The sequence below is a fragment of the Hippopotamus amphibius genome, chromosome 3 (assembly GCF_030028045.1).
Source record: "Hippopotamus amphibius kiboko isolate mHipAmp2 chromosome 3, mHipAmp2.hap2, whole genome shotgun sequence".
In the NCBI taxonomy this organism is placed as follows: domain Eukaryota; kingdom Metazoa; phylum Chordata; class Mammalia; order Artiodactyla; family Hippopotamidae; genus Hippopotamus; species Hippopotamus amphibius.
This window is the reverse complement of record NC_080188.1, coordinates 131,400,851-131,416,049: the sequence shown is the minus strand read 5'-3', so window position 1 is coordinate 131,416,049 and position 15,199 is coordinate 131,400,851. Positions and strand designations below refer to the sequence as shown.

At 53.1% G+C, this 15,199-nt stretch overlaps 1 protein-coding gene across 2 annotated transcripts in view; it reads left to right on the top strand.

The window, feature by feature from the left end:
* The window catches only part of KCNQ1 (potassium voltage-gated channel subfamily Q member 1), a 342,239-nt gene that overhangs the window by 153,706 nt on the left and 173,334 nt on the right, over nucleotides 1–15,199 (top strand). For both annotated transcript variants that reach the window (XM_057726790.1, XM_057726789.1), the window contains one exon: nucleotides 5,099–5,219. In XM_057726790.1, coding sequence (XP_057582773.1) covers nucleotides 5,099–5,219 — 121 coding nt within the window. The remainder of the gene's footprint in view (nucleotides 1–5,098; nucleotides 5,220–15,199) is intronic.

The window sequence follows — 15,199 nt, the reverse complement described above, 5'->3', positions numbered from 1 at the left end:
AACATCCTCTTCCCACCATGTGCAGGCCACCTCTGACACACGGCAAGCAGTCATATATGCGGGGCTATTGCTGGACAGTCAGCCCTGTCCCCTTGGGCTGTCTGTCTCTCTGCATCAGCACCACACAACCTGCATGGCTACTACTTTGTAAGAGGGACCGATGTCTGTAGAGCAAGTTCTCCTACATTGTTGTTGTTCAAGAATTTTGTTGATTCTTGGCTTTTTGCACTACCAGAGCAATTTTAGAATCAGCTTGCCAAGGTTCCAACACAGAAACTGTGGGATTTTTATTAAGATTTGGGGAGAATCTTTTCACGATTGAGTCTTCTAGTCAGTGGAACAAAAGCATCTTTCTCCATTATTTATGTCTTTTTGAATGTCTCTTGTTGAAGTTTTGTAATTTCTCCTTAGAGTTCTTGCATATTCTTAACTAGATACTAAAGATTTTTTGTACTACTGTATACAGGGTGGTGTTTTGTTTTGCTTTTTATTTTAATTCTTTTATTTACAGAAGAGACAAAAAGAGTCCCCATATACCTCTTATGAGCTTCCCTTAATGTTAGCATCTTATATAACCGTGTTACAGTTATTAAAACTAAGAAATTAACATTGCGACTACATTAGGAGTTAAACTATGGTTTACTTAACTTATCTGGGTTTTCCCAGTTTAACTACTAATGTCCTCTTTCTGTTCCAGGATCTGTCATCACATTTAGTCAGGTCTCCTAGTCTCCTCTGATCCATGACAGGTAATCTTGGTTCCTCCTTATTTTCCATGACCTTGACACTTTTGAGAAATGCTAGTCAGGTGTCAGTGTCCCTCAGTTTGAGTCTGTCACTATTTTCTCAGGATTAGACTGGGGTTATGGGTTTGGGGGAAGAATGCCACAGAAGTGGGGTGCTTTTCTCACTGCACCATATCAGGGTACATGACATCAACATGGTTTGTCACTGATAGTGTTAACCTTGACCCCAGTTAAGGTGGTGTCAGCCAGCCTTATTTAGTATTTTTCTCTTTTCACAGTCTAGCCATGAGAAGGGAGTCCAGCCCACATCCAAGGAGAGGGGAGTTACACTCCACCTCCTGCATGAGAGAATATCAAAGCATTGGTGAACATATGTTCAAACCACCACAAAAATGAATAAATATTTGAGGGGAGATACTTTGAAGTTTCTCCTTAAAGTTTCACCTGCTAATTTTAGCATTCATCCCTAGAACTTGCCTGTAGCAGATATCACTGTGGTGTTCTAATTGTGGTGTTTTTCCTCAGTGATTCCACATTTCTTACCTAGAATTCTTCTATAAGGAAATTTATCCCTCTCTTCCAATTATCTGTTAATTTATATCAGTACAGACTCAGGGAAATCTATTTTTTTGAGCTGTAATCTAATACTATTATTTTTATATATTATTTATTTTGTTGCTCACATTGTTCTAGCCTTGGCCATCGGATTGAGAATTCTTTTGGGTTAGCTCCTGTGTCCACCTGACATGCCCTCATCCTTTTCATTTATTTATTTTTGAACATTTCTTTCCTTTCTAGGACTAGATAATACTTCAGGCTCATCCCTGCCCTAGCCCTAGAATCACCATTCTATCAGAGAGCCCTGGTTCCTTTTACTGGAGAATGAATGGGATTTAGAAACCAGGATCTGGGCACTAGGTGTGCTCATTGCTCCAGAGTTGTCACTGCTTCTAGGGCCTCTCTGTGGACAGAGCTAGGCTCACATGTGCACGCATGCGCGCGCTCTCTCTCTCTCTCTCTTTCTCTCTCTCTCTCTCTATATATATTCATTCATTCATTCATTCTGACCACAGGGTTCATTCACCACCCCCCAAGCCTATTTGTTTTTTCCTGACATTGAGAACCCTGGCTCCCATTACCTATAAATTATTACTTATTCAACTCAAGTGTACCTGTAGTACCCCTATGAGAAAAAAGCTTACCAACTAGAATACCATGTTTATGACAGGTTTTTTTCCCTTTAACCATGTCCAATCAAAAGACTATGTGCCAGGGCTTCACAGGCTGGCTCCTTCTTCCCCTCTCCTTTCAGTGCTATGTTATATATTCATAATACAGAATTCACTGGTCACAGTCTGCTTTCCATCCTAGATCTTCCAACAGTCTTGTTTTGGCAGTGGGGGGTGGGGGGTTGCATAGAGTGAAATTTACTCTTGGAGATGTACAGTTCTATGGGTTTTGACAAATGCCTGGAGTCATGCATCCACCACCACAACATCATACAGAGACATTCCATATCCCTAAAAATTCCACTGTGCAACTCTTTTGAAGTCAAGTATCCCCCTCCCCTAAACACTAGAAGCCATTGATCTGTGTTATGTCCCTGTGGTCTTGCCTTTTCTAGGATGTCATATAAATGTAGTCACATAATATGTAGCCTTTTGCATCTGGCTTCTTTCCCTGCTTGGCAGAATGCATTTGCGATTCATCTGTGTTGTTCATGAATCATTAGTTCATTTCTTTTCATTTCCGGATGCTACTCCACTGTATGGATGTACCATAGTTTGTTTATCCTTTCACCTACTGAAGTGCATCTTAGATGTTCCCAGGTTTTGGCAATTGTAAGTGAAAATGCTATACATCTTTTTGTAAAGGTTTTTGTGAATGTAAATTTTCAGTTCACTTGGGTAAATAACTGGGACAGGGACCAATGGGTCACAAGATAAATGTATGTTTAACTTTATGAGAAACTGTCAAACCCTTTTCCAATGTGGCTGTACCATTTTGCATTCCCACCAGCAACATGTAAAAGTTCTAGTTGCTCTGCATCTTCACGAGCATATGGTATTGTCAGGCTTCAATTTCTTTTTTCTTTTCTTAATGTAAAGTGAAAAGTAAGGCTCTAACTTTATTCTGTTCTGAATATCCAAAATTGGCACCATTTTAAATTTTTAGTCATTCTAGTAAGGGTGTATTGGTAGCTCATTGTGGATTTAATTTGCATTTCCCTAACAACTACTGATATTGACTGAATTGAGCATCTTTTCATGAGCTTATTAGTAATCCATTTTTAAAATTGGGTTGTTAGCTTTCTTGTCAAGTTGCCAGAGTTCTTTATATATTCTGGACAAAAGTCCTTGACCAGAGAAGTGATGTGTAAACATTTTCTCCAAGTCTATGACTTGTCTTTTCATTCCCTTAGCAGTGTCTTTTACAGAGCAAATGCTTTTAATTTTGATAAAGTCCAGTTTTTCTTTCTTTTTCCGCTCACAGACTGAGCTTTTGGTATCGTACTTCAACACTCATTGCCAAATCCAAGGTCCAGAGATTTTTCTCCTATGTTTTCTTGAAGAAACTTTATAGTTTGCGTTTGACTTCAGTTTTTTCGGTAAGACTGCATACAGTGCCTTTTGTGTTTTCACTTCCTGAGTGTTGATGCTTCCCTACAATGTGAGTGCTAAATGTATTAAAATTTACACACACACACTCATACTTTTATATTACAAATAAATTTAGGAGATGGTTGTACTATTTCGGGATGGGGAAACCTTTCTTTTTCAAAAAGCAAAAGATAGGTATCACTTCAAAATCATAAAAAAATTTCTGTGACAAAACAACCATAATTAAGGTAAAAACAATGAAGATAGACTGGGGAAGATATTTGTGCTTCATATGACAAAGGGTTAATTATCTCTCACATATAAAAAAAAATTCCTACAAACTGATGAACAAAAATGAGCAAAGGATATGAACAGATAATCCCACAAAACGAAAACTAAGTAGCCTCTGAGCCACAAAAGGCATTCGTCACAGAAGGAGAAACAGCACGCTGGTCTTCATCTGCATTTGGCCAGCCCTGCACAGGCTGCTGAGGCTGGTGCGGGCGTGGATGTGGGGAAGCAGGCATGTTCACACACTCCTGGTGGAGCCTGACTGATGCCACTTCTGGGGAAAACAATCCAAGAACATCTATTAAATCACCAAGGAAGCACCCTCTCACCTGCCTCAATATGTCAGGTTTTCATAAAGGGAGGTGGTGCATCACTGTCTTAAAGCAGTGGCTTAAAGCTAATGGAACCGAATGCCCCTCAGACGTGGAGTGGATGCGCTAACTGTGGCAGATCTAAGCTACACACTGTTATGCAACTACTAAACTAAGACTTCGATCCATGTCTATATGCCTGTAGAAGAATGAGATGGGCATGTCACAGAGTGACAGGAACAAAGTGACAGGCACAGGGCTGTCACATGTGTATAGATGCAAGTCCCACCAGGTGTCAGCTGCTCTGCTGAGCAGAAAGGGATGAGTTAGGAATCTGGTTGGTGGTTAACACTAGTGACCTCGTGGGAGGAAGGCCTTTGTGAATCTTTTAGTTGTTTCACTTTTTACAACCACTTAGTTATTTTACAATAAAAACCTTAAATGGGGCGGGGGGCGGGCAGATTGAAAATCAGGGGACTGATGAGTATTCTTAGTCAGCCCTGAGCGCCAGCAGCAGATCACTGCGGGTGGGCCCGGGAATCTGAATGTTAACGCCAGCTGTTGGGGTGGTTCCTGCGCCTCCTCGGGGTGCGGGTGGTGGATGCAAGGGGCCAGGACCTCTGTGGCTGCCCCTTCCTCCCTGGCTTCCGACTCTTTGTGAGCAGATGTCCTACCGCCCTGGGTCTTCACTGATGCAATGAAAGCCATCCGTCCACATGACAGCGACAGCACGGTGATGGGAGCCGGCATCTTCCCAGACCTGTGCTTGTCACCTGTGTCTCATTCTTGACCTGAACATCTGGTGTGATCCTGGGAGAGGCCCAGACACCTGAGCTCAGCCCAGGCTTCACCCTGAGGAGGTGTCACTGGCTCTCAGTTGCTCCTTGAACACTGAGGCCTCAGGCCTGTGGGGGCCATCATGACCCCCCGCCAGTCCTCTGAGCTGAGGCTTCATACAGCCTCTCCACTCCTCACCCAGCCCTGTGAATAGGTATCTTACCTGTTTGTGGGAAGGCTCACGGGGCACGGTCCGCCCCACAGCCAGGGCTGTGGGCTGGGGAGGGCGTCTAAGCTCCGAGCAACCCTGGGCCCCTCTGCCGTCGGGCCTCCCTCGGGGGCCTAACAAGCTGTCCTGCATCTCTCCCCACAGTGAAAAAGAGCCCCACGCTACTGGAAGTGAGCACGGCCCATTTCATGAGAACCAACAGCTTCGCCGAGGACCTGGACCTGGAAGGGGAGACGCTGCTGGCTCCCATCACGCACGTGTCACAGTGAGTGCCCGCTCGCCCCCGGGTGACGAGCTGGAAGGGCGTGGGGCTCAAAGGGGCTGCCTCAGTGCTGGACCAGGGCTCAGGTCTACTCATCCAGTGCCCACCACTCGCCGCCTGCCCTCAGCAACCTGGGGCCACCAGGCGGGGAGGAGAGCAAGGGTATTTCCCCACGAGTCTGGGAACACGATCCTCTTGTTTTGACTTATGGAAAACCAGACTGATCATTTTCCACTTGTTTTCGTGCTCTGAGCGTCTGAGATTGTTTTTTCTCCCCTAGCCCCCTCTCCTGCCCCCCAAAAAAGAGACAACTTTGTTTTCTGTATTTCCCCGCGGAGTCCTGGCCAAAGCCACGGGCAGATGCCGAGCGCTGGCTGCCAGTTGCTGCTGCTGTCCTCAGGGGCTCCTTCAGGTGGAGGAAATGGCTGATTTTCCACGCCTTCCAGTTGGCCTGCCCCCGAGGCACAGCTGGCCTGGGACGCATGCCCGTCCTCCCCCGCCGTCACGGTATCGCCAGGCCAATCCCTGGGGCCTGGCCGTGGTGTGATTCCTCTGCGATGTGACTCAGTGCTCCCAGCTAGGGCACCCAGCAGTGGCAGCCTGTGGTGGGGTCAGCAGGACACTCGGGCCCATTCTGGCCACTGCCCCACTGGGGATTCCCCTGGAGAAGTCTTCTTGTGTCAGGATGTGTGCGCAGCACACTCAGCCCTCCTGAGAGTCACTTGCTGGCCTTCTTTCCTTCTCTCTGCGGAGACACTAAAGCGCGTTTTGGTTCTCCAGACTCTCCAAGGGTCTCAAGGTTGTCCTGAACTGTGTGCATCTCTCTCGAAGTGAGGCCCCAGGTTGGCTGCCTTTGCTGCCGGCCAGGTGTGGCCTTTGCCTTGCAGATGACTAAGGAAGTCAGGACCTGAATTGCAGGGCCTCCTGGCTGCTCTGTAACCAGAGGACCGGCAGAGTCAGGGAGCCAACTGAGGGGGACAGGACTGTCTTGAGGTGATGCCATGATCAGACAGGACTGCCTACCATCCTTCCAGGCCCGCAGGCTCACAGGGAGGTTGACAGTGCCCGTGGATAGCAGGGTGTGCACAGAAAGCGTTCTCAGGCTCAGTGGGATTCTCAGGCTTTGTCCCCATGGACTTAGCACTGGAGCAAGCTTCCAGGCCACCCCTGGGAATGGGGCTTTGAGAGCTGGGCCCATCCTGGAGATGACATGAAAGGCTCACTTGATACACGGGCACGGGCAGAGGTGGGAGCAGCGGTGAGAGCCAGGTGGGCTGGGCAGGTGCAGGTCGGCGTCCCCAGACAGAATGCCAGCTTCCAATGTGGCAGAGGTCCGTGCCGAATCTGGGACACAAGGGACCCCAGTGTGGTCAAGGTGGCAGTTTTGTGGCTGGTGTCGTGTGCAACATAGGCGGCAGTGCCTGCTCAGGGCAAGGACAGCAGATGGAGACCACCCAGCCCTGATGAAGCCACTCAGCCAGCCCCTTGCTGTCCTCCTCGCCGCTGTCCTGTCAGAGCTCATTCTCCTGCGTCCTCTCAGCTGCGGCCTGGCCCCCAGAATGCACACACAAGGAGTCACCCTGGCGTGGACAGGGCTGTCACCCACCATCCAGCCAGCTGGGCATTCAGTCTTCACCAGCTCCCCCGGCCCTGCAAGGCCCCTGCAGGGAGGCTCAGGTGAGGGTGGTGAAAGATGGGACCAAGGTGGCCCACAGCCAAGCTCACAGCTGCCCTGCAGAGTTGCCCCCTTTGAAGCGAGGTCCATGTGTGTTGGCATCTGCGCACACGAGGTTTCCTGGCCTGGAGGCTGCCCACCTGCCCAGGGAGCCCCAGAAGGCAACTCAGGCCAGTGTGGCTGTGTCATCCAAGGAGCCTGGCCACTTCTTGTCTCCCCTCTCCCAAGACAGAGGCCATCAGACCTGGACAGCCCCGAGCTCTCTGCTGGCCGTCGGCCTGGTGCATCACCAGCCACGGAGCCTGTTGAGGGCCTTCTCGGGCCAGCACTCCCACGGCATGGCCCTCTGTGGTGGGAGGAGGGGTCACCTCCAGCACTGGTTGGGGGCCTAGGCAGTTCTCACCCAGCAGGGTCCTCACCCTAGAACCTGTGAAGGCCTCTCACAGGACAGACCCTGGAGATGAGCTGGTGGGGAAGATGGGAAGGAGACCAGGCGTGGTGCTCGGATAAGGGTCTGCAGTGAAGGCTGGGAACGAAAAGACTGAGGGCACCTCAAGGCACTGTGGTCTGGTCAAGGCAGAGTCACGGTTGAGACAGCAGGGGATCTGCAGGCCCGCGTGCTCAGGAGTCGGGGTACTGCTTGAGGGAGCCCCGGTGGGGAAGGTGAGACGCAGGCACAGTGAAAGAGAGGGTGGGCCTCAGATCCTAGGCGCCCCCGGGGCTACAGTCGGGGCAGAGGCCCCACCCCACCATGGCTGGGGCAGGAGGTGGCACTGATGGGCACTATTTTCTCAGGGCTGTGACCGCTTGCAGGGCAGGGTGGGGAGGAGGGTGGCCAGGCCTTGGTGCCCATGCTGGGGCCACATTCCTTTGCCTCCCGCACAGCCCGCGTGGTGATTGATGCCCTTAATTAAACTCGGCTCCAGCCGCTCGGGGACCCGTCTCGGCTCCTGTGGGCAGCTCAGCCCCATGGACTCCACGCGGGGAAGAGAGGCGCATGCCCTGGTGTGTGTGCAAGGGACTGGGGATGTGCACGGGGGTCTCGCAGGGGGCAGAGTGGGTGGGAGGCAGTTACTGAAAAACATCCATTTTTCTTCAGCATTTTACTGATGTTAAATGTATTACCATGTTGGGCCAGTTCCAGGATTCAAATTAAAAGCATAAATAAAGACACATTTTGTTTCCATCTCAAGCTCTCCCCGCCCGCAGGGCCCCAGGGAGGTGAGGTCACTGCAGCCTTGATTACGGGAAGGTCCCTGGGGCTGGGCGAAGCTCCTCTTTCCGGGGCCTGCTGGCCATTGGTGGAGTGAGGGGTCAGGAGACCGGGGGTCAGCAAGCCAGCCTGGTGCAACCGAGGGAGCTGCCAGCGAGCAGGGGTCAGGGTGCAGCAGGCTGGGGAGACAGAGCCGCTCTGGCCATCCTGACCGCAGAGGCCAGTCCCTGGGCAGCTGCAGGGCCCTCACACAGTGCTCGGCGGCCAGGCCACAGTCTCACCCCCACCTTTCAGGTCCAACAGGACCAGAAGGCAGCTTGTCTGCACTTGTGTCCCCACCCAGAGTCCTGCCACAGGGCTTCCAAGGAGCACGTGTGAGGCAGAAGACAAGGCATCTAGGGCACAGGCTGGGGGTGCATTGGGGAGGAGCTGGGGTGAGTTCCTAGGCTCCTGCCCTCTGAGGGGAGGCCGCCCCCATGTGCATCCCTGTGCCTTGCACATGGTGTCCCATCTGGAATGTCTTGTCACTCATCTGCAGCTGTGAGATTCCTACTCATCCTTCCCCGGTCCTCTCAGTCATCTTCCTCTCAAGGAGGCCCAAGACATCCACAGACCAGGCAGCCATGTCCTCCTCCAGCCCCTAAGGCCCTCTGTACCAGTCCCCTGAGCCCTAGTATGGGGTCTGGGGTTCATTTTTGGGTACCTGTCTCCCAAGACCTTGGCTCCTGGGGAGCAGGGTGAGTGTGGCTCCCCTGGGCCTCTCTGTATCTGGCACCCCTCAAGCCACAGGCTGGAAGTGGCTCTAGGACGTGGTTGCCTCCCCATGGCAGCCAGGGCTTGGCCAGAGCCTCCTGAGGAGGTGAAGCGGGGGCTGTGGGTGCTTCAGAATGGGTGCTGGCGTGTAGGACCGGGGCGGCTGGGTCAGAACTGGCCTCGGCATCAGGAGCTGTGGCTCTGAGCTCCAGGGCTGTGTGCGGGCAGGGCCTGGGTACCCTTCTCTCAGCAGCCTTGGGAGACTGCGGCCATTTCTGTGAAGTCCTCCCCAGAGATGCCGAGTTAGCCAGGACTGGCCTGACAGCCACATCTGCCCCACTGGTTGCAATGTGGACACCCAAGACAGGGGGTTCTGTGAGCACAGCAGCCTGTGGTTTCCCTGAAGGGTCCCTCCAGGAGAGGTGGTCCCTGCCCCATGCCCCCATCTCTTTTGTCACAGCATCTCGTTGGGGCAAGACTCGGCTCTTTTTGACTCGCCACCACTCTGCCCTGCTTTGCAGGGGGAGTGTTTGTTTAGCACCCTGCACCCCAGGATAGGCACGAGGAAGGCCAGGGGCCTTCTAGGGGAGGAAGGCAGGGGGAAAGCAGGGCCAAGGCTGGGGCACTAAAGGACGCCCACTGGGTGACCGTGCGTGAGCATGCTCACACACACGCACACACACCCGGCAAGCATGTACTTGCAGGCCTCCTGCGACATGACAGCCTGGAGATCCTTGAGCAAAACCAGCCCTGTGTGCGTTAATTAGAATTTCCATGTCTTCAACTTTCTCCTGGACCCTGCAGAATCTCACGCCAAAACGTTCAAATTTCTCTTTTCCAGCAAGGCCGCTGTGGCCTGGCTTTCATCCACATCCCGACTAATGTCTCCTGAAATCTGCGTTTGTCAGCGAGGCCAGGGCCAGCCCCGTGCCTTCTGGAAATGGGGGCAAGTGTCACAAGGCTTGGTCCCGCACTCTACTCTGTGCACCAGGGATATTAGCTCTACTGATGGGGCTAGGTTTGTTTGGGACATTTCAGAGACACCCAGGGCCCACTGTGGCCCACACCCATGCACCCTGGAGGCGCAAGGCGCTGCACCTCTGCAAACGCCCAAGCCCCTCGCTCTGCTTCTCACCCTGCAAAGCTTGGTGGGAAAGGACAGAGAGGCCTTTCTGGGGCCAGTGTCCAGGGGGATAAAGGAGGGGGCTTGCCAGGAACAGATGAGGCTAGTTTGTCTTTCCAGACCAGTGTCCTGTCTTCTTCGGAGCTCCAGACCACCTCTGTCTGCACGAGGTGCCAAGGCAGCCCCGTGGGAGCCCGCCCGGGAGGGCCGTGCAAAGCTGCATGAGTCACAGGCTCCCGTCAGAGCCTCACAGCTCTGGCCAGGCGCAAACCCGTCTCTGAAAGGCACGGGGGGATTAAACGTTCTCCTAATTAAATTAAAAGCGAGGCCGAGTGGCTCAGTGGGAAAGAGATGGGACTGGGAATCGGATGCCCTCAATCTGGCTCCCAGCCTGCACCGGCCCAGCTGCGGGCCGGCCCCCAGAGGCCCCCTAACTTCTGGGAGCCTCACTTCCTCCATCTGAGCATGTGAGGAGGATGCAGCCTGTCTCCTGGGGCTGCTGCTCTGGGGAGTGGGCCCGCTGTCTGGGTGGGAGGCCCAGAGGAAAGTGGGGAGGCTCCTTACTTCCTCAGAAGCCATCAATACCCCTGGCTCAGCCGTCTCTGTGGTGCGGGGCCCCCGCAAGGCTAGCGTGGACCAGGTGGGCAGTGCTGGAGGATGTTAAGGAGAGAAGGTCCATACCCTAGAGGTGGCTGGAGGAAACGACTTCACAGATTGCACTGGTGTTGATATGGAGACATTTCTGGCCATCGGAGAGTCCCACACAGCTCCCTCCTGTGCTCTGCTTGAACCTGGAAGGGGAGACAGAGTCCCAGGGCAGCCTGATCAGACAGCCTCAGGCGTGTGTCCCCGGAGCTGGGGGTGGGCGGGGTTGTGGGCAGACCCAGTCCCTCTGCAGGCCTGGGTTGCCCATGTCTCAAGTTAGGGTTAGAAAGGATTGCCCTTGCATACAGGACACCATTTTCAACTTTTTAGTTGAAGGATGAAGCACACTCAGGTGAGCGCACAGGTCTCCCATGTGCTGCCTTATGCACGTTCACCCGTGGGGTTCACGGCACCAGACCACAGGTGAGGCAGCAGAACCTCCCAGGAAGCCCCTACGCTCCTGCTTCCTGTTCCTGATGCCCCAGGGTAACCACAGTCCTGGCTTCTAGCAACAGGACTCGGCTTTGCCGGTTCTTGAACTTTCTGTCCACGGCCTCACCCAACACACACACCCGTCTGGCTGAAGAGAGCAGTGCCTCCCTCTCTCCTTGCCGGCGGGCACCCCGCCAGGTGAGTGGCCTGCACTTTGTTTATCCACCCTCTTTCGATGGCCACCTGGGTAATTTCCACTGCAGGGCTGTGATCATTATTGCTAGGAATACTCTGTCTAGGCTCTTTGCTGAACATGTGGGCTGCTTTCTGGTGAGTACATGCCTAGGTGTGGAGTTGCCAGGTCGTTGGATGAGCTTGTTGAATTTTAGTAAACACTGCGTAACGGTTTCCCGCAGCAGGCGTACCATTTCCACTCCCACCAGTGGCATTGGGGCATTCACGTTTTCCATCATGTCCTTTTTCAGCCGTGCTGGTGGGTGTCTAGTGGCATCAGACTGTAATTTTAATTTGCAGTAAGCCCACAGCTAATACCGTTGAACCCCTTTCTAGGTTGTTATTAGTTACTTGGATACTGTCCTTTGTAAAATGCCCACACTGGCTGCCCATTTTCTTTTGGGTTGTCTTTTCTTTTGATTTGTAGGAGTTCTGTCTTTGTTCATCCTGGACGTGAGTCATTGGTCAGATATACATGCGTTCATTCCAGATAAACAACACCTTTCCCTCTGCAGGTTGCCCTTTTCCTCTCTTAAGGGTGTCTTTTGATGAACAGAAGGTCTTAATTGTAAGGTGACCCCGTTAATCAAACGTTTCCTTTCCGGAGAGTGCTATTTGTGTCCCGTTTAAGAAACTCTGACTACTCCAAGGTCATAAAGATATTCTGGTTTTTCCCAAAGCTTTGTTAGTTCACCTTTCACATGTGGATCTCAATCCATCTGGAATCAATTTCTGCATCCAGTATGAGGCCGAGGTCAAGGAACACTTTTCCTCCATGTGGATATCCAATTTGACTCAGCACCCTTTACCGAAAAGCCCATCCTTTCCCCATGGCCCGACCACGTCAGCGTCGTCGTAAACTGGCTCACTGTCTACACGTGGCTCTGTCTGTGGACCCGATTCGCTTCCATTAGTCAGATTTTAGTTTTTCTTTTTCGCCAGGGCCATGTTTCATCATCACTCTTGCTTTGATACCAGCTCTGGACAGCTGATCACACAGGCTCCAGCCACATCTCCTGCCATGTTTGCGGTCTCTATGTGGCACGTGTCTCTCCACACATGCAGGTTTCCACAGAAAACGTCTAATAGGTACTGCGGCTCTCTAGATGAACACGGGGAGAAGGAGCATCTTTACTGTGTTGAGTCTTTGGAACCGTGGTCTCGCCACATCCCTCGTGTACTGAGGTCACTTTGCATTTCTTCTGCCGTGTCCTGCAGCATTCAGGGCAGCAGTCACACACACCTTGTCTGAGATTTACTCCTTGTTGGCTGGTGTTTGTTATGGGTTCAGCAAGCCTGGGAACACTGCCCGCAGGGAACTCTGGGCAGCCTGGGTCGTTCCATCCTGCCCATGGGATGCTGGGTCAGGCCCCTCACCTCTCTGAGCCTCCGTGTCCTCTTGCAGACATGAGGGGTGTGTCTCACAGTGCTGGTGTTGGCCTCTGGGGAGGTGGGGGCAGGCATCCAGCTGGGTACCTGATTCGGGAAAGTGCCTGGTAAATGTCAGACAGTGGAGAATGTCACCTCGTGATGAGGGGCCTTGTGGGGACATCCCTTACTTGGCCTGAGAGCTTCTGAACCACCAGGTCACAAGTTTCTGTGGGACACAGATGAGGTCACAATGTGTCACCATTAGGTGTTGTCTTAGTTAACAAGATGTACCTAGAGGCCCAAAAGCCCCAGGCCTCAGGATGGGCCAGAGGCAGAAGCCAGCTGCAGATCCACAACCCACAGCCTCTCATCCTGGGAGAGGGGCTCACGAACTGGCCCCTGAGGAGGTACAGGGAGACGCCTGATGCCCACTGTGTTACTCCTGGGGGATGCAGAGACCACGCCCACAGTGGTCGCAGGTGCCCGACATGCCTCTGCCATCTGTTCTCATTGCAGTCGGGCTCACCTGCCAAAGGTGGCACCCATCATCAAGGAGAGCAAGCACCAGGGCGGCACAAACCGTGCCTTCCCTGGTGCTGCGCTTGGCAGGGGGGAGGCACCATGGTAGCTCTCGGCTTCCAAGTGACTCACAGGCTGCACAGCCCAGGTGTGGCAGCCGTGTTCACAGCCTGGGTAGCTCTCAGGTTATCAGGAGAGGGTGAGTTCTGGCAGTATCGCCTGAGCCCCCACCGTGTGTATGTCTTGTATCAGGGACAGAAGGGGATGCTGCTGGCCGAGGCGCACAGCCCGAGCACTCAGTGGGGCCCTCAGAGAGCACCTAGTAAGTCCATCCCCCACCAAATAGGAGGACCGGGTCCTGCCAGCGCCACCCGTGAGGTAGAGCCAGGGCTCCTTCCCAGACACACTGGCTTCAGGGGAGCCCCGTCTGTGATGGGGAGGCTGGACTGGCACCCCAGGGGCTGGTGAGCAGAGGTGGGGAGGTAACCAGCCAGCACAGGCAAGGCGGCCTGGCCTCTGATTTGGCTCTGTGCCCCCCAAAGTGTCTCTACAGCCCTTCAGGCGGGAGGGAACAGTCCACACAGAGACTGTGCGCTGTTGCATGGCTCTCTGTGGCCATCTTCTCCAGGGAGAATTCTGCGCGTTCAGTCTCTTCACACGCCATGGAGCTGGCACCACCCTGCGAGGAGGGCGAGGGGCACGCAGGCCTGGTTCCCGGGTGCAGTGGAGACCCAGCTCTGTGGCCTCTCACACTGCCCCAGAGCACCCCCTCTAGCGTTCATTCTTCACATGTCCTGGGCAGGGGTCACACCATAGGTGCACATCCTCAGCAAAGATTGGCTGGCAGTCAGAGGTCTGGCTAGAAGTCTGTCAGGTCCAGTTGGTCTGTGGTAGTGCCATCTTAGAGTCCTCGTGGAGGGAAGAGGAACGGGAAGAAAAGATGGAGGCAGAGGGAGATGGAAAGCCAGGCCCAGCCTCAGAGTCTGGCATGCACGTCGGCCCCAGCCTCCAGCCGTGACCCCCCTGCTGCTTGGATCTTCTCAATAAGTAATCTCTTCACATGGGCAGTGGCAGAGGCTCACTTTGAAGACGGCACTGGGAGTGTCCTGGAGAAGAGCAGGTACACCCCAAGGGTTCGCACACAAGTTCGCCTGTTTCAGCTGGCACAAGAGCAGCTTAGTAGGGGGGATACATAAAGCCCTGAGAAAGGAATCTTTTTTTAGGGGCAATTCAAGGAATTTTCAAAGGTAATTTTGACTCTACTTGATTGGTCTTCCAAGACCTCATAACTGAACCATCCCAGAAGATCAGACTACACTGCACCCGAAGTACAGTCCTTGCCATGGCCAAGCCCTGAGGTGCCTTGCTGGGAAGACTGAGGCAGAGAGCAGGGTGACTTCACAAAGCAGGAGGAGATATTTGGGAAATGGGGGGGTGGGGGGCGTGGTAAGGCTGTTCCGAGCACAGAGCCTCCCCCCACACAACCCAGTCAGCATCCTTCACCATGGCCTCCCTTGGGGCTGTTGGCCTAAGACTGCTGCCCGCAGAGAGCAGGCCTCGGAGAGGAGGCAGGCCAGCCAGCTGCTGGTCCTCAGCGGAGCTCCTCAGTCCGCTGACCTCTATTTCTGGGGTATAAAGATCAGGGTAAGGTCACACTAGGCCCTTTGGCTAAAAGTCCTTGAGCACGTTCTGGGCTTGTCCTCCTGGCCCGGCGTGGTCTGCACGGGGCCCAGTGTCCTCTTTTCCCTGGCCAAGATGGGGCAGCTGTCCTCGGGGACCTCTCTTTCCTACTTAATCTCCTCTCTCGGGCCTTTTATAGGTGGGCTTGTTTTTCAGTGTTTTCTTTAGGTTCATGTCCAGATTTGTTAAATTAAATGGAATCTCTTCCAGTTTGAAACACCTGGGTGCTTTTTTTCTGCTATTCTTTTGAACTGCTGCCTGAACCCCCCCAGCTGGGTGTGTGGGCTCCAGGTAGGAGATCGTGGGGACCTGGCTGCAAGGCCAGGGTCATAAGATGG